Source organism: Lagopus muta, chromosome 12 (assembly GCF_023343835.1).
Source record: "Lagopus muta isolate bLagMut1 chromosome 12, bLagMut1 primary, whole genome shotgun sequence".
NCBI classification, from domain to species: domain Eukaryota; kingdom Metazoa; phylum Chordata; class Aves; order Galliformes; family Phasianidae; genus Lagopus; species Lagopus muta.
This window is the reverse complement of record NC_064444.1, coordinates 4442801-4464421: the sequence shown is the minus strand read 5'-3', so window position 1 is coordinate 4464421 and position 21621 is coordinate 4442801. Positions and strand designations below refer to the sequence as shown.

Here is a 21621-nt window from a genome sequence, read left to right as displayed (position 1 = left end):
TTAGTATTTCACTATCGTAAAAATTAAATTGGGGAATAGACCAAATAAATTTCTCGACCTCAGACTTAAACAGTACTCAAAAGAAGCCCAAGTCCAGTTTTAAATACATGCCTAATTTCTGTGATAGGCCAAACAACTCCAGAAGTGATTTTGATTCTGAAATGCAGATTGTATACAACAATGTGAGGTTCCATTCACTGGAACTGTTTTGTTTTTCAGGTATCAGATATCAAAATGCAATTGCACAAGCCTTTCTGAAAGAAACTCCATCAAACCTGTGTCGCTCCTCTTGGAATTAGAAACAAAAAATCTGTTTTTACTATGATAGCAATGCATGGAATTGTGTGTCAGAGTCATTATTTCAATAAGAGGATTCACAAGCCTCTCCTAACACTCAGGTGGATATATTGCTGTTGTTATAAGGAGGTTCTGGTCGTTTTTTGGCAGAACTGGAAAAGACACAATGAAAAAAAATGTTTTACAAGTATTATAGGAGTTTCACGAGAGTGTGAAATTAATCTGAGAACCCTTTGAAAATTTCTTATAAAAACACCACAATAATATGCAATCCATTGCTCTGAGGGTTAAAAACAAAATCTCCTAACTCGGATCACAGTTGTGCTATGATCAAGACATTTGCAGACCTTCTGTCTCCTGCAGGATCTGAGTGCCTCAGAATCATTTGCTTCTAGCTGGGATGAAAAAGGTCTGCTGCCTGTTAGTTTGAATGTTGAAGGGACTCTGAGCTGTTACGTACCCCCCAGAGCATTAGATGTAAACAGACAGCAAATAAGTTTTTAGCATTGATTCCATCACCTTCTCTAACCATGCAAGTTTAAAGCAAGAGTGCATTTGAGGGGCTGAGGGGATGGGGAATTTAAGTTTGCTCAGCCAGCTTCCTGCAATTAAGATAAGTGAAAGCTTCTTTGACCAAAAATGACTGGAGGGATGACTTGTGTGCTTGCACACTCATTGCAAAAGGAGAAAGGACTCTAAAATTGCTTGACCAAGAATGTAAGTTGGAGGTCAGATTGAGTCAGATTAAAGCTGTTTACTTGCCCTTATATCCACTGTTTCATCATCAACTTCTGAAATGCCAAGAGAGGAAGCAGCTGGGAGAGTAAAACTGGCAGAGCTGGAAGTGGAGATATTAATGGATGTACCATCCATATTTTCTGTTTGTAATCTATCCAGTCCAGTTGGACACAAATGAAACAGAAAAAAAGAGAAAGAAAACAAAAACTCAGAAAACAAACAAACATACAGACAGTCAATAGTATGAACTTCAAACACAGAGAAAAAGCTCTCAAAAAGTACTTTGTGAGTATAGCTTATCTGGAAAATTATTTCTGACTCTGCCAGCAACTACCTTAGCACATTGTCTCTGATGTAGTAGTCCACATATCACACAGTCATCAGGAAAAGGGGTGCAATTGGCATATCTGTTTGTGAAGCTGTACCCAATTAGGTGTATTTAAGCAAAAGGTGCACCTGGTCCAGGTGTGAACATGTTCTTGATTTCTACACACAGTTAAATGTGAATGAAAATCAGACTCTCAGGGATGACTGCTGGGAGTGGAGAATGCTCATCAGGCTCCTTATGATTATATTTGCTTTTGTCAATCTAGTTACAGTTTCATATATCATGTATTATTGGCAGCTTGGCCACTTGGAAAATAACAAAGAACTTACCTTTTAAAGGCAAGCAGCTACTAGTAAGTTCTTCTTTGGTCAAAGAAAGCACAACATGAGAATTTTTAAGATGATATTACTGAAGTTAATTGGGGTCCAAGCTGTTCTTACAATTAATTAGCAACTTCATCATGCTGTTGAAGTTGTCATTATGCTGCAGCATTAATTTGAGTGGTCGGGTAGTTTCTATCTGAGGAAAGTTTGGGTGCCTATCAGGAGCTTGGGGGGGTGGTTGGGGAAGATAGACAGACAGACAGACAGACATTTGTTACTGTTACCTGTTTATATACATTGTGGCAGAATGAGTGGTAAGGACCATGGGTTCATCATCTGGTTCCTTCCCAAACAGAAGTGCGCTCTGCAGATTTTCAACTGTATTCAGGAGTTGGTGGGACACCAAACTCTAGACAAGCATTAGAGGAGGGAACATGTAACAGAGCTGCTCAGAATCAGTAAGTTGCTCATTATTGGCCCTTAGTTCCTTTTATGATGAAATATTGTTTTCACTGTGTCTTATAAAACTGCCAAACTCGGTGATGTTTTTGTGAATCTCAGAGAAAGTTATACTTGTCAGCAATTCAAGTTCTGTAATTCTCATGAAAACATAACATACTGCAAATAAGTGTCTTACAGTAAGTGGAAATCTAATATTTAGAACTTCTGTGCACTGAAATCTGAAGACTACAAACATGATACCATTTTCACGCAAGACATTTATGTGTTTGTGTATGTTAATGCCCTTTCACTGCACATTTTAGTGTCTGAAAAGCAAGAGCTAATTACCTGCTGGCTGTGTTACTGTTGTGTTATCCTGGGGGAGTCTGAACACTTTGTAGCATTTTCTCTCAAGTTAGATTTATATCATACTCCTTTGCAGGACTGACTGCTAAAGTGTATTCAGTCCAGGAGTTACACAAAGGGAAACAATTCGCGTATAAATAGGAAGGCTTAGGACAAAAGAAACACATTGCTTAATTCTGAATAGAAAATCAGAGTGGGCTTTCTGAAAAAACTTAAGCAGAAACCTGAACAGATTTCAGCTCTGAAGTAATGAAACAAGTCATGAATACTGAATACCTGAGTCTTCCTTGAACTGAGGGGAATTTGAAAAAGGAGGGGATAGAACCAAATCTGGAGAAAAAAATTTACTGCAATCCATCTACTTGTCATCCCATAGAGGCCTTAACACTGATCCTGTCTTCTACAGTGCACTGTCCTGTGCCCCACCTGATGCCAATTTAAAAATGCGAGGCAGCAAAACTCTTTAAAATCTTCTGAAGCAAGTAGGTGTTCAGCCACAGTCTTCTATAAACAGGGGTGAATCAAAAGTACCTGCTCTGCCTCAGACACTGTAGTGTTCGTGGCTCTGTTTTGTGTGGAGGCTTGAAGGACATTGCTCACTGCATTAAATAGGTAGTTGGCTGCATCCGTTAGTTTCTGATCATCTCTGCTGTCCTCTGTGTTTACAGTGAGCAAGGAAGCACTGACATCTTTCAGTGTATTGCTGGCTTCCACCTGCATGGGAAATCAGTGGAGAAGTCTCTGTTTTATTACTACCAATGACAAAAGCAACACATTGTGCCATGGAGTCTTTTACTGAGTATTGCAACATAAGTAATCCCATGGGACTATTTATGGCTAAGGCTGTTTTACTGTAATTACCTGTGCTGGGCTAACACCTCAAACACTAATAAACATGGTATACTATACTAGATAACATACTAATGTGTAATACAGACCTGAAAAGCGCAGCCTGCTTCCACAGATTCACCCCATAAAAACAAGATGAATAATATTTGAAAGAGGCTTATCATTCAAACACTGGGCCAGGGTACATTTCAGATGTACAGTAATGTAGTAAATCAGGTTATACTTCAGAGTGATGAGTCCAAAATATAACCACACTCAAATGCATGTGCATTTCAATCTTAGTTCCCATATAGCCTGTTGGATCATCAGCAAGTAATACCTTTGGCCTTGTGCTATGCTAAATGCCTAACGAGAATGAATCTTACAGGTTTTATTTTGTGCCCAAACAAAGCTGATGATTGCTTTGTGATTGTGAAAGCACTGGCCAGCATAATAGCCCAGGGTGAGAGAGCCAAGCAAATTCAGTGCAAGCTCGTACACGTCCATTCCCACAGTCTGCAAATGCATAGCAGTCTCCTGTACAATGAATGCTGAATCTGAGCTATATTCTTGTCCTGCTGAAATTAAACACATACTGCTGAAATGCTCCCAGGCCATTGTCTGGCTACAGCTGTATAATGTACCAGAAATCAGGACAACTTTCTCATTGCCAGTTTATTTGTAAAATTTCCACAGTGACAGTTTATTCTGCCCTTCCATGTGCTTACTTTTTACTCCTTAAACACAAATAGCATTATCTGCTAATGTCATATTGTACTCAAGACTCAAGGAACACTTTTGCAAGGCCCATCTTAACATTTCTGCTTGGTTCCTCTGTTTGTGCTGCCATGTTCCTGCCATGCTGCCTGCTCACTGAAAGTTAAGGTTTCCATCTTAAGAAGTATCAGAGAATGTAACTGGCTGGCCAGTCATAGCCAGCCAGTTATAGGATATAATCATAGGATTGCAGTGGCTGCTGAGTCAGTGTTTGTGGTTCCAGATTTGCTTACTCAAAACAGTAAAATGTATTCCCTGCTGGTCAAGACATACATGCTGGTACAGTTATAAAAAGAAATGAGCAAAGAACAGATAACTGTAAGGCACTGACGTTCTTCCAAGGTTAGAAGGATTCAAAAGAGTCTGTACTGCTAGTGTATGGAGACAGAAGACGAATTGCTTCTTACCTGTGCTGAGACAGACAGCTCTTCAGTCCTGTAAGTGATTTCTTTCAGTACTTCTGACATCTTAAGAGCAGTTTGTACTGATGTTACGTTAACAGCAGAGAGAGTTGCCAGCATTAGCCCTCGGAGCTTGGAATGGAAAGGGGTAATTAGGTGAAAGATTAAGATGCTAATTAAGACCGTGCAAATAGTGCTATATATTGACAGTCAGGCTTGCTGTGAAATATGTGGTAGAATAGCACTCCTCAAGGATCATGTGAAAGGATGTTAGGTCTGCTGAGAAGGTGCCACTTGCTTTAGTAGCTGTGTAACCAAAAGAGTTTTGTGTTTCCTTCCAACACAGAGAATTTCTACAGTTAACATAGATCAGGAGTGAGCAATTACTTCTCAGATGCGTGTGAATTACCACGTAAATTCCACTTCCTGAGAAAGCAGAGCCATGTTCAAATAATAAATCATAACTGAAGGATACGTTGCATTTATCTAGATCTTTTCACCTGAGCATGCAAAGCACAGTGCAAATATAAGCTTGTATCTGAAACATAAGCTTGTAGCTGAAAGGAATAAACTAAAATTACTTGCTACCTAGAGCTCCAGGGGAAATTTTTAGAGGAAAGGCAATTTATTAATTTTTTTTCAAAATCAAATTAACTGTAAGTTTAAAAAGACTTTTCCAAATTAGTTTAAGTGATTGCAGTAAGAATTGTGAATGTGTTCCTTTACTGATGGATGATAAAACAAATTTTTTGCTTGGGCAAGTAGTGATTAACAGCCGAAACCCGTGCCAAACACTGAGATGGATACCAGAAACTTGAAGCCTCCATTGATTTGAGGAGCTGATATTTGAGGTTTTTGTTACTTAAGAGTTGCCAAAGAATACGAAGAGTCCATTATAATGCACTGTACTGCAAGAAAACAAGTGTCTGGCTCACCTCTTTTCGTGTGTCTGTCTGTAAAGATATGTTAAAGTTTTCCTCTTGGGTCTCACGATTAAGGACTGAAGTCACTGACTTAAACAGCTGGAAAAGACTCATGCTGTTGTTCCCATCTTTTAGGATGGTGTTTGCCTTCTCAGATACAATGGTCTGCAGGGTCAGGTTCCCATCGATTGTATCTGCTTGTATAACCTGATGAGGAAATCAGATACGCTCTTAACATTGCTAACAATTGTAGTTGTCATTGAACAGTTTCTGCAATCATGTCATTGGCAGCCTAGTCAGCATGGGACAGAAAACTATGTTACTGGGTTTTTTTTGTGTGTTTTATTTTCTATTAAATTCTCCAGACAGCTTTGCTGTTTTCTTGGGTCCTTTAACTAAGTGCCGAAGTCATGGACTTGTACAGATGGAACAGATTCGTGCTGTTGTTAAAACCCTGTGGAATGTTTTTTGCTTTCTAAAATACAATGGGACATCTTTAGAAATGTCCAAATGTAGGAAAACACCCAGTTCTCAATCTATGACAAATTTCTGTCATTTTAAGATGTGAAGCATGGGGAAAAGCATAGACTTCTACCAGCCTGATAGGGATCTGCTGGGCAGGCAAAAGCAGGAGTTTTCTGGGACCTACTAGAGAATAACTCCAGACTCTCTAAATACAGCTTTTGTTACCCAATGTCCAAATAGGTCATCTTTTAAAACTCTGTCCTAGAAAAAGAACAGTGGAAGTGTCTCAACTGCTTTGAGTCCACTGAGAATAGCCTCAATTAGACAGGGAAATGGTGATTATTGTACAGTCACAGACATATAATAAATACAAAATGGGAAGAAGTTCTAAAAGCGATTCACAGGTTAACATCAACTTGGAACACCTTGAAATAAAGTATTTCTTGTGTGTACCTTCACCGAAGCATTGGTGTGAACTGTATCACCAAAACTGTTGCTAATAGTAATTGTCACGTGTAAAATGAAATTATTTTCCTCTTCTCCAAGTGGGAGATAAACTGGGAAGAGTTCAGGGTCTGGGCCACAGTGAAGGAGAGAATCTGAAATAGGAAAGATGTTGTTACCTAACAGACATCACACAGACACCTCCTGCTATCTAAGAACAGGGCTTTGTGGGTTTGCATTGTGCAGACCTGACTGGCTTATATGTAGACAAAGAGCAGAAGCAGGCTGTGCCTTTGCTCTTACTAACAGCAGTAACAGTGCTTGCCAGAAATGTGAAGAAGCACTTAGTCAAACAGTTCACCTCAGGACTTACTTGAGTTCAGATAGAAGCAGTAGTTGAGCTGTGTGCTATGACTTGATTGGCACGAATCCACAGAGCATGGAGTGCTACAGGAGACTGTGAAAGTGGTGAGCACAGATCCCTGCTTGGGAGACACAGCACAGCTGGGGACCTGGGGCGGAGGCACGGTGCTGACAAGGTAGGTTTGTTCCCCGTAAGCACGCTGAGTCAGTGCTGGGAGGGGAGGGAGCACAACATCAGCAGTGATCGTGCTGCGGCAGCACTGATCTGCAGACATCTTACCTATCACAGCAATGATGTGGTTTGTTCAGGCTCCACAAACCTAACAGTGGGCCTAATCAGAAGTGGAATCCCATTACTGAATCAGCCATAAGAAGAGAAGAACTGTTAAGAGCACAGTAGTTTTTGCATTGTAACTAAAATTCCATTATTTGATCAAGTATTCAACATAATGTTATTTTCAGATGAGCCTTAACAAAATTATTAACAGCTTGGAGCGAGAGAACGGAATTTGTCCTGCCATGTAACAGCCCAGAAAAACTTAATTATTTTAAGGAACCCATAAGTAAACCTCTAAACTTGTAGAATTGCTTGTCAGCGAGGCTACCTGTATGTAACATCTGTATGATGTCATGGTGGCAGAGACTATCTCAAAGCAGTCTAACAAACCCTGCTTGCCCCTACCTGTTACTTTAATCTGAAAAGCTTCTCCATGCGTCTGCAAGAAGGAGCTGTTCATTATCAACGTGGATGTGTTGCTTTGAAGCAAATTCAAAGAGTTCTGACGGAAACCAGTCAGGCTGCAGGCTGGAGGGAGGGGTGTAGACTGGAAAGCCAGACAGAAAAGAAAACATGACAGGAGAGGCTCTTTGCTGTGATTCTGTTGCAGCTGGGCTGCAGAAGTGGGGTGGCAATTTGATGCTATTATAACCGCTCCCAAACACGGCACCACCACGCCTTGGTCTTCCCTGATTTCCAAAGCTCCCCTATGACAAAGCACCACTCTGAGGCTGTGTGGCTTTTCCTCTTAATAGATGCTTATTGGTAGTATTTCTGACAAATCTGTTGCTCTCACCTTGCTTTGGAACGTATTATCTAAGTACCAGTTATAGTACATGTCCTGGGAGTCCTTCTGTCCAGACACACTCAAAACAACTTCCTCACTAGTATTCACTGGCTTGCAGTTTGCCTCACACCTGTAGGGAAGTAAGACAGTAGCTACAAGTAGTACCTGGATGAGAAGTCGCAGTCCTCGATGTCAGTTGTTTTAACCTTGTTTAATGAACATCTGCAAAATCCCCATGATATATATACAAGTGACTCACAAATAGTGAAATACTTCATTTTGCAGCAAGAGTTTTAGAAACCTTCATTTTTATTTTCAGCACTGACTGAAGAGCAGAATCCACACTCTCTTTATGTTCATTCAAGCTCTCAAGTAAATCCTAGCTCTGTTCAACCTCCTGAAAGGATTATGTTAACAAATCATTGAAATGCCATTGATCTTCAGTGAGGCCTCAGATTCCCAAAGACCAGATTTTTTAAAGCATTATTGTGTCTCTGGGTGTCTAGTAGGAATTTCAGACCTATTTTTTACTTTTATTTCCATCATTTCAATTAAGTTTGCATATGGAAATCTCCAAAGCTGATAAAAGGTAGAGGGGGTTAAAATGCCAAAGTGGTTTTTGGAAGAATATTATTCAGTTTATAAAGGGATTATGTTCAGAAATGCAGCCTGGAAAAACGCAGCTAGGTCCATTTTCTTTAATTCCTTTGATGATAATAAATAAATTTATAACAATCAAGAAATTATCATAATTGTAATTAATAATGATACACGTGGTCCTGCACTAGGTTTGTGTAGTCATCTTAAGTAGTGAATGCTAAAGTTTGAGAACAGACCTGATTTCTAGGTGTAGATCTTGTTTTGCAGTCACATAGAGGCACTGCTCGTCCTGCCTCTCTTCATTCCCATGGCTTCGCACTGTGACCCTCACAGTCACTGCTGACTTCGGAGGAGGAAGGCAGGAAGGGGGGATTTGCACCTCTTGTTGGCTGGTAAGGATTATCTGGTGCTGCACACATTCATCCCATTCAGGCCAGCAAGCTCCTGCATGAACATTTCTTTTATAGCTTGAACAGTTATAACATCCCACGTCACTTATAAGGGTCTTACCTGGTACAGGTTTCAAAGACCTTTATAGAACCACAGGTTTCCTTAACCCAGTTTATAGAGGGGGTAACCAAAGTTCAGACTGATTTATTTGTAACTACATAAGAGATCAAGGAAAAATGTGAGGACAGAACACGGGCGCTCTAAATCCAGTTTTCAGCCATAAATGTTTTTGCATCATGTTTGATGCCAACTATTGCTATTCTATTGAGACATATACCTTTCAAATACCTGACTATGTAAGTCACTTGCAATTAACTCTTGGCTGTGAGAGTAAAGGCTTAGGATGGGTAGATCCTGACAAATTCAAACCTCAGTTCTATCTTTGGGAAAAAAACAGAACTGCGTACCATGCAGCATTATATAACATGATTAGTTGGGTGTTAAAGCCAGAATAAGGTACAGGGGCATTCTTCATGCACAGTGAATGGCAAACTTTTAATGTCAGGCAGAAACTAAGCCATCAGTCAGTGTATCACAACTTGGTCTGGCCTGACAGTAAGTTTGTCACTCATGAAATAAAATTGGTGGAAAAACTTCAGGAAATTCACATACCACAGGACCAGAGGAAACTGGAATTATCATTGTTATCTGGCCAGCCAAGAGTAATAGTTGTGAAAGGATCCACGTGGCGACTCGGTTTAATATGTATTTTGTTTTTTCTTTGGTGACCCTAAAAAATAAGTGAATATACCAGCTAGGACAATGGCATGTATAAACACATACATTATTTCATAAATAAATGAAAAAGGTCTGAAAATTTAGACACCGGATCACTCTGTGTGCATCTGTGGTTTAAATGCTCTTCCCTTAACCAGTGGTAGCGTGTGAGTACCTGCTGTAGGAATTGCAACAGATGGCATAGAAGAACGACATGTGGCTAAATATTCCCCAACTCTTATGTAATGCATTTCAATTTTAAAGAAAGATCTTTAAATAATACTTACTTTGGTCATTTGGGTATTTGTTTTAGAGGTGTCTTTTTCCTTTGCAGGATCTGTTACAAAAAACAGTCATTGTGATAAGCAATTTAGTTTCAGTAGGTGAAACTCTAACTAGATAGTCACATACTGTAAGTAAGATCACTGCTATTCTTCAGTCATAATGGTGTAGATGAAATTCACATGAGGTGATGAAATTTAACTGATGTACAAAGAAGAAATGAGGGAAAGTACTGGAAAGGTTTCAATGAGATTAATTCTAAAGTCACTTTATTCCTGGTATATTCTGCTTTCGTAAATGTAAGGACTTGCCATCTAGAAATGTTTACTGACAGCAACTGATGTGATTTGCTGTGATACAGATATTTCCTAAGTATATCCCAGGACATGCACTGCACTAATTAAACTTGAGGACAAACAGCAAATGTGCAATGTGTAATACATAGAGAGTAGTGCTAATTAATGAGCACTTCAAAGCCTGGGAATTTGCTGTCATCAGGAAGAAGCCTCCTCAAAAGTTTCAGCACTGTTGCTGGAAAGGAAGAAATTACTAGATGCAAACCACAAACACTCCATGAAGTGCTCTCATTGCAAAAAGACGTGTGGTCAAAACCAGCACTGTCAGATTAACGCAATTACCTTCTTTAGGAGAACTGTTGGCCAGCACATTGATGAACCCAATATCCAGACTCACATTTGAGAAAGCATTCATGGCCACCACTTTCACTAGGAAAGTACCTAGGAAAGACAAATGTCCAAACTAGTATGTCAATGGACCGGACCATCACGTTTATGATATAAAGCTCATAAAGAAAATTCTATTATTTTCTCTGGTTAATTTTGTTTGTTTGTTGATGAGTTTTCCACTTAGGAAAGCAGCTGTCTTGTTTGAGATTTTCTACCTGAGGGGATGGGATGTTCAAATGGGTATAAGGAGGCCCAAGAAAGCTTCTAATCTTGAAAATCTTAAAACATAAAACAAAATCATAATTAGCTTCTGGTGTGCCAGCTTTTGCATGGAATTTGAATGATTCATTGAAGGAGATTTTTTTTTTGTCTTCTGCCAGTGAATTATCTCTTAAAGACAATCTTGCTAGTCCCATGTTTTAAAGGCTTTGATTGTTTAATAATGGGAAGAAAAAATGCTAAAAAGCTGATTCCTAAGTCCAATAAAAACTATGTGCTGGAGACTGATGTGCAGGTGAGGATGGAGCTCCCTTTTCTTTCTTAGCACTCCTCTTCTTCTGAGGAGTGCTAAGAACTCCTCGGAATTTCTATCACAATAGTGTCAAATGAGGTATAAACTTGCAAAGTTATATATATGAACAAAAAGGAGCATCTTAGAAACACATAAATCAGCATCCTGTACCTTCAGAGTGCATGGGAATGATGTATGTTTGAGGTTCCCCTTGAGGGCAGTCTTCCTGGTGAGCATGAGTTTCATTTGATCCAACCACTTCAAACCTCATCTTAGCTGGGGCACCATGAGACACAGAGACATTTATCTCCAAATTCTCCCCCAGCTGCAGCGTGTGAGAAGCTAATACAGCCTGAAGGCCAGACACTGGCTCAATTAGGTGAACAGCGATGCTCTCCGAGATCCCTGGTGCAGTTGTGTTGCTGGACACTCGGATTTCCAGCTGATGTACCCCAGGGCCTAGCAGCTCTTGAGCAGCAGTGTCAAGTGTCAGGTTGTGAGGGGCAATTCCTTCCTCTGCACTGGACTCAATAAGAGTCATGTTATTTGCTATTACAATGTAGGTCACTCCGCTACCTGTAAAAAGACAGTTCAAAATTTCTCACAGCTTGCATAATAGGCAATCCCATTCTATTTCATACAAAATGTAAGCATTTCTAGAGTCATAACAATACTGCAGCAATGCAGTTGTTTTGGATAAAGTCACTTTCAAGTGTTTTTGTGCCCATCTAGGCTCGCTATGGAAGTCTGTCACATTTTCTGCTGTGAGCATGAAGGCAGTCAAGAGAATTCAAATGCTACTGAATTTAACTTTTTAAACATGCAAATTCCAGGAGCCCAACGTGAGAACAAAATATACAATAGCAAATATGACCTGCTTAGTGTGAAATCCTCTTACCCTCAGTTGGAGAGGCATTTCTGTGGATTCCTAACTTCAAATGCAGAAATATTACTACTGGCTCCATGTCGATTCATGTGACTGAAGTCGAGGTCATGCTTTGTTAGATTTGTGGAGAGGGAAAAAGGTTTATGTTTATGTTCAAAGTGGTGTAATCCCTCTGGGAAAGAATCCCTCCAATAGAGCTTGGAGCGTTCAGTTGCAGAAAGGCAACAATTAGAGGGGGGAAAAAAGAGTGTTTTCTGTAATGAAAATCCTACTTCCATTCCATGGTTAGGTTAGTATCTAGGTTGCTATTTAAACCACACAGACTAATTACCCTTACCTCCATTGAGTTCAACTTGAATCCACAACAACTCTCCATACAGCGTTCGGCAGTGAGAGCCGTTCCCAGACTCGTGGTGGCTGTAGCACCCAGTAATGCTTAGTTCATCCATCTTGTCCTGAACCATCACCCGCTTCTGTGCTGTCACATGCCATTCGCTGGTGCTGCATTCCACAAAAACAACAAACTCCCCAGGAGATGCATATCTATGTGTGACATTGCTGAGCAGTCTAGAACAGAAAGAGAACGGCCACTTGTGGAAAACTGTCCTGGCAAGTCTCCAGCCTTATGTGGCAGCAGTAGTCACAGCTGTCAGATTTCTGACCTGACTCATGTCTCCTGCACTCAGGAGGTGGACGAGGCTCTTCACACTAAAACAATGCCCTTAATTTTTCTGTTCTATCCAGGGAATTTGTCTGATGATGTATAAAGGATATATCTTACGTTAGAGGGTAGTAAGGATCCACAGTGTGGCCATCTCCAGTGCTAATGATGCAGGAAAGGTTGCCAGAGTATGGAGAGAGCAGCCAGTTCAAAGTGATTGTGATGTTTTCAAAGATAAAACATGTGTCTGTTACAATCAGCTGCAGACCTGTAAAACACGACAGAATTCGGTGCCATTTTGTCTACATTTCTTGCTTAAGTCAGTTGATTTTCATGCATTGGTGAGATCTGGCCTTCTTCAAATCAGAGTTGACACTGCTGTCAATTTGAATGCATTAGTGGAGTGATCAGGAGCTGATTCTTCTCCATATCAGTTGGTCAATATTCATGTTGAAATACAATTTTATTTGTGTATTTTATGTGTATGGATTTCCTGGCTTTTTATCCTATCAAAAACCCTCTAGAGCTGTCAGTAAGGACAGAGAAATTACATTGTTATGTCTTCAATATTTTGAGTGTTCAAGGAAGAACATTCCAGGCTGGAGGATGGAGCAGAGATTTTTGAGAAAAATATTACACTCATAGTGCTACAGCCTGGTGAAGAGCAGGTATTGATACTGACAGCCGTCTCACACTTACCCTCCTTGCAGTGGTACTGAATGGACAAGTAGCTGCCAGAAGCTGGACACGGATCTCCAAAGAAAGTGCCATCTGCTGCCACCTGGCAGGCCTGGAGACCATGACACTGTCCTGGAAGGAAGTTTATATGGATTAGTGTTTTTCTCTGTAGCCATCATAATTTAGGTGAGAGACAATCACAGAAACAAAAAGAACATGCATTAGTATCTTGTTCCTGAGTTCTAGACAAAATCCCACAGCAAACCTCCATGCCATAAGGCACTACCTGCCACTTCTTCTTTGACACTGATCCAGCTACATTCTTCCTCCGTGTCATTCTGGGGAGGAGTCTCCAATACACAGTAGTGAGGGGTCTTCCTTCCGTAGGATGACTCTCCAATCTGAATCACTTCTCCTGATCCACACTGTACGGTGGCATTGTAATTATCACAAGCAATGCTCTGGCCATTTTCTAATGGGGAAAAAAAAATCTGATTTCACTTTCTGAATTTCAAAAACAAAATCTTATGGAGTTCTCCTGCATATTCTTTTTTTTTCCCCTTTTGTTTCTCTTTCTCTCCTTCTCTCCCTCTTAAATTAAGCAATACTGAAAGTGGAAAAAAGACGAAAGCATCAAACGCTTTTCCATTTTTAAAATCCAAAAGAATAGATTTATGCTTTTTACCACTTTAAACAAAAATTTGATAACATATTTAATAAAAGAAAATATTGCCATTGAAAAGAGTAAATACACATTTGTGAAAAACATATAGCATTTGTTTGACCTGCAGTACTGGCAGGTTTCTGATCACATCTTACTTCAGAAAGCCTTGTGGCAGTGTGTGATTTGCATGATATTCAGGTAATTGCATCAGAAAAGTGTTTGCATATAAAGTACAGGACCTGATCCCATTTCTGTCACAAAGACATCTTTATTCCTTTCTGATATTCAATGGACTCCATTCAGCAGAACTGTTCAAATGAGCAAGGTCATATTTCTAAAAGCAAACACCTCATTCTTGGGTTATTCTGTGGCAGTTAATTACCCTTCAGATTTCTTGGGATCCTTTAGCAATCAGGGTATGTAGCACCTGAAGAGGAGGATGAAAAGCTCTTACATGAGAGTGTTGCAAAAGAATGTTTTTGTTTCAGCTGTCTCAGGATTAAAGACATTGTCCTCCAATTGCTGTTTTGATCATTCCCCTTAAGCACCTTGATTAACAGAGCCAGTATTTGCACACTGCAGTAATTGTTGCTACTGTTATTTAAAGCTAAATCTAAGCCTGGCTGTAGTTATAGCAACATGATCAGTTTACAGATTAGAGCTCTCTAAATAAGCTTGGAAAATAATTTGCTGTTAAATTATAATACAGGCTATTATCTCTTCCATTTATTTGTTCTTTACTTGGCATAGAGAGTTCTCATAGTATTTGCTGTCTTAGTAAATCTACATATGAAAATGCATAGAACCAGATGTGTGTTCCTTTGTGCTGGTTCAATATGTATACTTTTACTACAGCAGACTCCTAATTCACAGAGCAACAATTGGTAGGGTGAAATAGTAAGAGCAGTGAATTGAACTTAGGAAAACTTCTGCTTAAGTTGAGAAGCACACATCATTCTAGAACAGAGTCAAAGAATGAAGGCAGAATGCTGTCTCTGGTTAGATGCTTTTAGAAATATATCTCAGGTCATCAAATGTGCATAGTTACAAGGAATCAGAGAGATTCAGTTCAAATAGTGATACCACTATAGGAGCTACCTACACATTTCATATGAAGTTTCGTACTTGGTGTGAACCAAGCCTCACCGTACCTGGGTGTGAGGGACTTAAATATCACTATGCCCATTTTACAGAGGCAAACTGAAGCAGTGAGGCTGCACAAACTTCTAAACATTCAGCACCCAGAGGAATTAATGATAGAATGTAGTCCCAGTTTCTTTAGGGTTGTGGTTCAAATTCCTTGCACGCAAAGCTAGTAAAAGAGGAGTCTACGTTATTATTGAAACATGTATGTGCATTAATGGACATAGGCTGTAGATACTGAAAACAAGGCTGTAATTACCTCAATCTGTTCTCAGTTTCCTTGGTAATGAAAAGATGGATGTAGGGCAGGGCATTGTTGCTCAGTAATGCAAACTCTCATTGAATTTAATGGGCTTTAAGTCAGATCCTATGGTAACAGATGGTAGCTTCCTTAAAAACAGATAGTTGTCTACCGTGGTTGTAATGGAAAAAAATAATTGTAATCTGTTTTTGCAAGGAAAATCAGCTGAAGGAATTGTACTGTCTGCCAATTTCCACTCCCCCAGTCATTTTTAATGTTAGTCATCTTCAGCCAAATTTGATGTATAGATATAAACCCTAAAAATTCACGAAAACCAATAGTTAGATGAAAGAGAAAGAACTGCATCAGTGTCTCTCTTATGAGTAGAAATTATACCCCAATTTATGGTGAGGGCCAGCAGGTACAGCTGATGCTTTGAAGCTGCTGCAGAGCCACGGGGACAGAGGGAGAAGTATTTGGAGAGACAGGAAGTGCTGGGGATATAGGAGTGAGCAGGGGGACTGGGGAGAAGGATGGGGTGGGGATATGGAACAGAAGATCAAGACAGGAAACAAAGCATTATTCATTTTGCTGTTTATGGAATGACTCGTTAATTATGTCAGACCATTGCAATAGCCCTGCTATGGCTTGTGGTAACCTGTACTTGTATATTGGATTTGAAGACTGTATTAATGAGTCTAGAGCCAGACTTGCCATCGAGTGCTTGTGACCTTAGATCTAGTTACAGTTTAAAGTACTTGGTTTATGTGCAAAATGCAAGAAACACAAATTCCCCTCTTATCTATATGTCAAATGGGATAATACTGCCAGCATTCCTTTCCAGGACTGTTTGTTCCAAGCAGTTTAAGGGATGCAATGACCGTACTTTTTCAGTCTGAGCACAAGGAAGAACAGGCTCTTGTCTGTATCCTTGGCCCAGGGAAGCCCTTGAACTTCAACTGATGGAAGGATCTGAGAAGAAACAAGAAAAACTTGCTCTCACATTTGCTTACTTCAGACTGCTAGAACGAGTATCACTGGAAGCCTGGCTGTATTTTTGCTTCCGTGATGAATGGAAATTATTTGGATGGGCTTGCTTTGGCCCATATTTATGATTAGGAATTTAAGAGCAATCACATAGGTAGGTGAGTTCATATTTGTAACCATTCTGAAACCCGGTGATTTTAGGATTCTTCTTTCCTTCAGGTCAGATCTCCAACGAAGTGGAAAAAGAGCACTATTGGGCTTGTATGGTTTTTTGCTTGCTCACTTTTAATAAACTTCAGGTTGTTGCTCAGCCACTTTGAAAGAAGCAAGACAATTAATGCACAATTGTGAATAGAGTAAGCTCACTTCTTAGTTCCATCTTACCAAACTCACAAATGAAGTCAAATTCCTGGCTGCAGTTTTCAGTCACCCCCCACTGATACTTGGCATTCTTCAGGATGTATCCACACACAGATGAGAAAGGAGATGGCTGATCCTTGTACCAGTTACTGTAGCTTACATTTGAGGTGTCCAGCCAAATAATTGACCCTGTTAACAAAATATACATTTCCTGAGTGTTTATTTCCTACGGGAAAACAACTAAAAAGTCAGAGTCCTCACTCACTCACAGAGTCCTCAGAGTCTGCATCCTCACTCCTACTGAAGGAAAGGCAGTTTTGTCTGAATAGAGATCTTCAATTTAGTTTTACATGAAATCTGACATAAGCACTAAAATAGACACTGCTGCTTCCACCCAGACTCTCAGCCTCAAGATTCCACCATTTCCCTTGCATCAGATCTTGCAGCATTTCCCAGCATGATGCTTAGCTTGCTTGTCCACTGGAAAACCAACCCAGCACATGTTTTTCACTGGGTCAGCAAGCTGATCTAATGTGTGTTTACACAAGAGCAAGATCAAATGCAAATGGTGACAGCATACAACTGAGAAGTGAAGCGGACAATTAAAATATCTTAATACAAATCTAAAGTTACAGCAACAAAAGACAGTGGCTTTTCAGCAGACATCTACAGTAGGATAGATTGCATTTGTTGTCACGGTAGGTAAGCATCACAGGCTGATAGTTCTAAAGAAGACAAGATTTTAAAATCACCTACCGTCAGTAGTTTCATTCAGCAAGGAGTCTGAAATCAGTCCTATCCACCATTCCTGATCCTCAGCAATATGTTTCTGCAAGAATTCTTGAGTCTCCTCATTTTCAATAAAGACAAGGTGCCCCCCTCCTCTCTCACACCACCTCTGGGCACTTGTGAATGTACGTTGCAGTCTAACAAACTCATAGCATGAGTGGTTGAAAGCTAGCTGATGTTTTGAGCAAGGGATTTCTTCCTCAGTTGCCTCCTCCATAGCCAAACATACAGCAAGAGAAATTAGAACTGTGATCCCAAGCCACATTCTCAGCTTAGTGCCCGCTGTGGCACCGGTTGTGCTTATCACATCAACGCTCTTTTTGCTGCCTTTTTCAAAAGCTTGAGTTGTCACGTCATCAGTATTCCTCCTTCCTCTATTTTGTTTGCAACAACAGCTGCAGCAGTACATGGAACAAATGGCCTACATAATGGCAATTGTGTCTGTGGACACACACACCAAATGTTGGTACTAAATCACTGCAGTGGCCATTGTGAGGCCTGTTGTATAAGCGTCATTCCATGTAAAGTCAGTTTGAAGAGAGGATATGATAGTATTGCTTTCTTCTTGAGCAGAGAAGATAAAGTTGATGTATACTGTTACTGGACACATGTGAAAGTGAGATAAAGCTTATCCATCAAAGATATCATTGTATGAGCATTAAAGCCAGAGGTCTTTACAATGACAACAGAGACACGACAGTAAGAATAAGGAAAATGCGAAACACAAGAAGTCATTAGATGGGAAAACACACTGTGTTCCTCTAGATACATTTAATAGTTTTGAATTGCTTTGTTTTTAATAATTATTATTCTTTTAGTGTGATTGTTTGAGGTACTTCTTTTGGAGACTAATGTGATGCCTGTAATTATTGTATCATACTCATCCTGCCCACCTGTTTACATACACCAGGGTTAATCTCAGCTATTCCAAGTAGACCTAATTGTTGTGTTTGTTTAAAGTTCCACACCCATATGAAATGCTCCCATCAGCCCTTAAAAGCTAAGCTGCTTAACTATACAGAGCTACCTCATACCTGCTGGTAAGTGGAAGAGAAAGCTGGAAGTTAATATAGTGATCTGGAAAAATGTAAATACTGCCTTTATCACCAAAGCTAGTTGGGAGCCTTATGTGGACACTGCACCGACTGCTGATGGACTTTGTGAAGCCAGCTCAGCAACATTTAAGAGCTGAAATCCCTCAGTGCTTCTGAACTTCCTTACAAAAGATACCCATTGGATTTGTAAAGCCACTGGATTAGCAGAAACACAGCACAAATAAGGATCTGTAGCTACTGTGATCCTTCTGTCCTTGGTATCAGCTCCACTGAATTTGATGCTCTTAACATTAGTTTATGCCGTGATAGCCTGACAGTGAAAGAACACACGCTTATATTTGGACTTAGGAGCTACACAACAGAGGTGCAGGAAGCAGTGATCTCTGAATTCCCACACTGCAGAAATACCATTTGCATTACACTGTCACCCTAAAAGCAACGCACTGATTGCAGTGTGCCAGTCAGCTCTATCTCTTACAGCTTTCTTGCAGAGTAATGTGTGCGCACTGTATCCAAGAAATGTTTAAGAATGATATTTAGCCTGAAGACCTTTCTCGACCTTTACTCCAGTCACCTTTCTCAGCTGGATAAAGCAGGATTATGGTCAGGGTTTTCAAGAGAAAGTTTGCGGGAAAGTGTTTAATGGATGAGACAATAGGAGAGGAAAGGGAAAGAAAATGTAATGCAGGGGAAGGATAATCACTGAGCTTTAGTGGGAGATGCCCCCTCTCCCACTGCAATTGAAAACTGAGATTTGTCTCAGCTATGGAACCCTTGCTCCAGATCCCACATTAATCTCTGATTGATAAAGAGGGCTGTTGTGGCAGATGAGAATGGAATATTCAGTCTGGGATTCCCACCTCTGAGATGGCCACTCCATACTCCAATTGTCTGATGTATGTGGCCCAGTCACTGTCTACACATCCCTTTTCCTGGGAGAGAAGAGAAATATGTCACTGCACGTTTTCATGACATTCCCTTTTATAGAGTCCTTGCTTTTCCTTGGGCCGTGCTGACTTGCCTGTCTTTGGAGAAGCTGACAGATAGCCCTTCTGTTTTGGTCTCATAGGTGAGAAATGTAAGGATGAAGAAGGAGACTGTCCTTAAATGTGTCTGACTCAGTGATACAGACCGCATTGCCAGTAAGTGCCACTGACTCACATGTGTGATGGATTAATTCTGTAGCATCATCCAGTTCTGACTCTGCAACTGAAAACTTGAATACATGAACACACTGCTACAAATGCCAGAGGTGCCACAGGCTGTCCCCTGTGGATCTGCTCCAAAGTAATTGAAGTTAATGGAAATCTTGTCTCTGACTTTGATGGATTTTGAAACAGGCCTCAGAAAGGACGAGCAATGCTTGGAAATATCTACAAATGAAGCCAAGCTCTTCAAGTAACATACTGTTAGCAATTTCTACAGCTTGATGATTTTTTTTTCCTAACCTACAGTAGCAGTAAATGACTCCTCAACTGCCTGCAGCAGATGGGGAATGGAAGAAAGACAGTTTTCTCTCTTTTGCAGTTTCTTGGTTTCATGCATTTTAGTGTCATTAAATCAGTTTGCCATTTATTTTGCTTACCATGAGGAAGAGAAAAGCTTTTACAAAGAAGAAAAAATCTGTTAATAGCATCAAAATTAGCAACTAGGGTCCTCAGGAAAAAAAATCCTGAAAGCCTTTTTCACTCCTAACTAAAAAATGACTTTATTTCATATAAACGTTGCTCCTGGATTTTTTCATATTGTGGGAAACATGCTGTTTGCATTCTGCTTCAACAGAAGTACATTTTTAAAAAGAGTTTTCTTAATGTCAGAAGTCCCCATGGAAGTTTCCCATCGTGCTGAGATTTGTTCATCTCTGTTCAGTTGTAGCTGTCCACCTGAAAGGCTGTGTACCTTTGTAGCACATATTACATACCAGCAGCTCCAACTAAAACACTGTCCAGCAAATATAAGGCTTACAAAACAGTTGTGTTTTGCAAGCTTCGACTAGAAATTAATGACAAAGCTTTCTCAATATTTTCACACCCTCACTCCAAGCTGTGATAAAGCTGTACATAACTCCTTTGTTTATGAGCTCTGTTGCATATGTTGGAATAAGCCTTTCATGTTCCACAGAAATGTTACAGCGAGCCCTGGGATTTTCTGAGGAAAATGGGCTCCAGAGTATCACTGTGCTGTTGGTGCACAGGCAAGGAGAGGTGTGGTGTCCACACTGACTTTGTGGTGGTCCTGATTTGTACCCCAGTGCAGCCTCACATCATCCTGTGCTTCAAAGGACCATGGCAGCCCAGCAAGACAGCCTGACAATCCTCCCCCACAGGCCAGAAAGAATTAGATTGGAAGAGTTAAGGAAGTGAAGAGCTGCCAGTAAGAAAGGATAAATCACACCCTTCTTCATTTTGGCCATTGTTCATTTGCCTGAAGGAAGAGCAAGTTTACTCTCCATAGGACATCCCATCTTTACATTCCTGAATATTACTGGGTGTAATGTATAAATTTTATCTGAAATAGAAATGTATCTCTGTTCTGTGAACATCATATAAATGGAAAACCATTTTACATTACCCTGCCATTTAGGTAGGAAAAAATATGATTTTCAGGTATCACTAACTTGAGTTTAGACTGTGTGTCATATGCACTTCCACCGTGTGCCAAACTGCTTCTTGAAAAGGTCTGTTTCATTATGACCCAAGAAGGAAGTAATGAGTATGGAACAGACTGTCTGGAAAGGTATGGAGAAAAGTACTTATGGACACATAGATCTTCCATATCCGCAGAGTGCTTTAGAAGAGTCCATCTATCAACTGCTTTTAGAAGGTGGGTCACAATCAGGCCTCCTTCCTTGCTGATCTCTGGGCTGGGTGTCCTGATTTGTTTGCTGAATCAAAGGGATTTGTTTTTGCTGTGGTTCTAATGTCTAATTTTCCATGTGGTAACAGTGAACTTCCCAGTGAGTCTTGCCAATTGTGATCTTATCTGGTTAAGAAAAACAGAAAATAATTCTTATCTTTATAGGGTGCAATAATTAATTTAGATATGCATACCTGGAATGATAGGGTCAGAGTGCAGATAAGCTGGACTACATTCAGGAGCTGCTGAGTTGGACATAATTTGTGTTTACAGGTTACCTTCTGGCATAGCTGTTGT

At 40.1% G+C, this 21621-nt stretch overlaps 1 protein-coding gene across 1 annotated transcript in view; it reads right to left on the bottom strand.

Moving 5' to 3' along the window:
* The window catches only part of PKD1L2 (polycystin 1 like 2), a 32921-nt gene extending 15194 nt beyond the window's left edge, over positions 1 to 17727 (bottom strand). Inside the window, exons 1-19 of the mRNA XM_048959048.1 lie at positions 17381 to 17727; positions 16649 to 16813; positions 13516 to 13701; positions 13251 to 13361; positions 12672 to 12819; positions 12228 to 12457; positions 11176 to 11580; positions 10369 to 10544; positions 9421 to 9538; positions 8595 to 8802; positions 7768 to 7888; positions 7377 to 7518; positions 6705 to 6905; positions 6341 to 6486; positions 5435 to 5629; positions 4506 to 4631; positions 3025 to 3207; positions 1971 to 2095; positions 1060 to 1186 (exon numbers count right to left, since the gene is read on the bottom strand). Coding sequence (XP_048815005.1) covers positions 1060 to 1186; positions 1971 to 2095; positions 3025 to 3207; positions 4506 to 4631; positions 5435 to 5629; positions 6341 to 6486; positions 6705 to 6905; positions 7377 to 7518; positions 7768 to 7888; positions 8595 to 8802; positions 9421 to 9538; positions 10369 to 10544; positions 11176 to 11580; positions 12228 to 12457; positions 12672 to 12819; positions 13251 to 13361; positions 13516 to 13701; positions 16649 to 16813; positions 17381 to 17678 — 3411 coding nt within the window. The 5' untranslated portion in view covers positions 17679 to 17727. The remainder of the gene's footprint in view (positions 1 to 1059; positions 1187 to 1970; positions 2096 to 3024; positions 3208 to 4505; positions 4632 to 5434; positions 5630 to 6340; positions 6487 to 6704; positions 6906 to 7376; positions 7519 to 7767; positions 7889 to 8594; positions 8803 to 9420; positions 9539 to 10368; positions 10545 to 11175; positions 11581 to 12227; positions 12458 to 12671; positions 12820 to 13250; positions 13362 to 13515; positions 13702 to 16648; positions 16814 to 17380) is intronic.
* Between the last annotated feature and the right edge of the window lie 3894 nt (positions 17728 to 21621).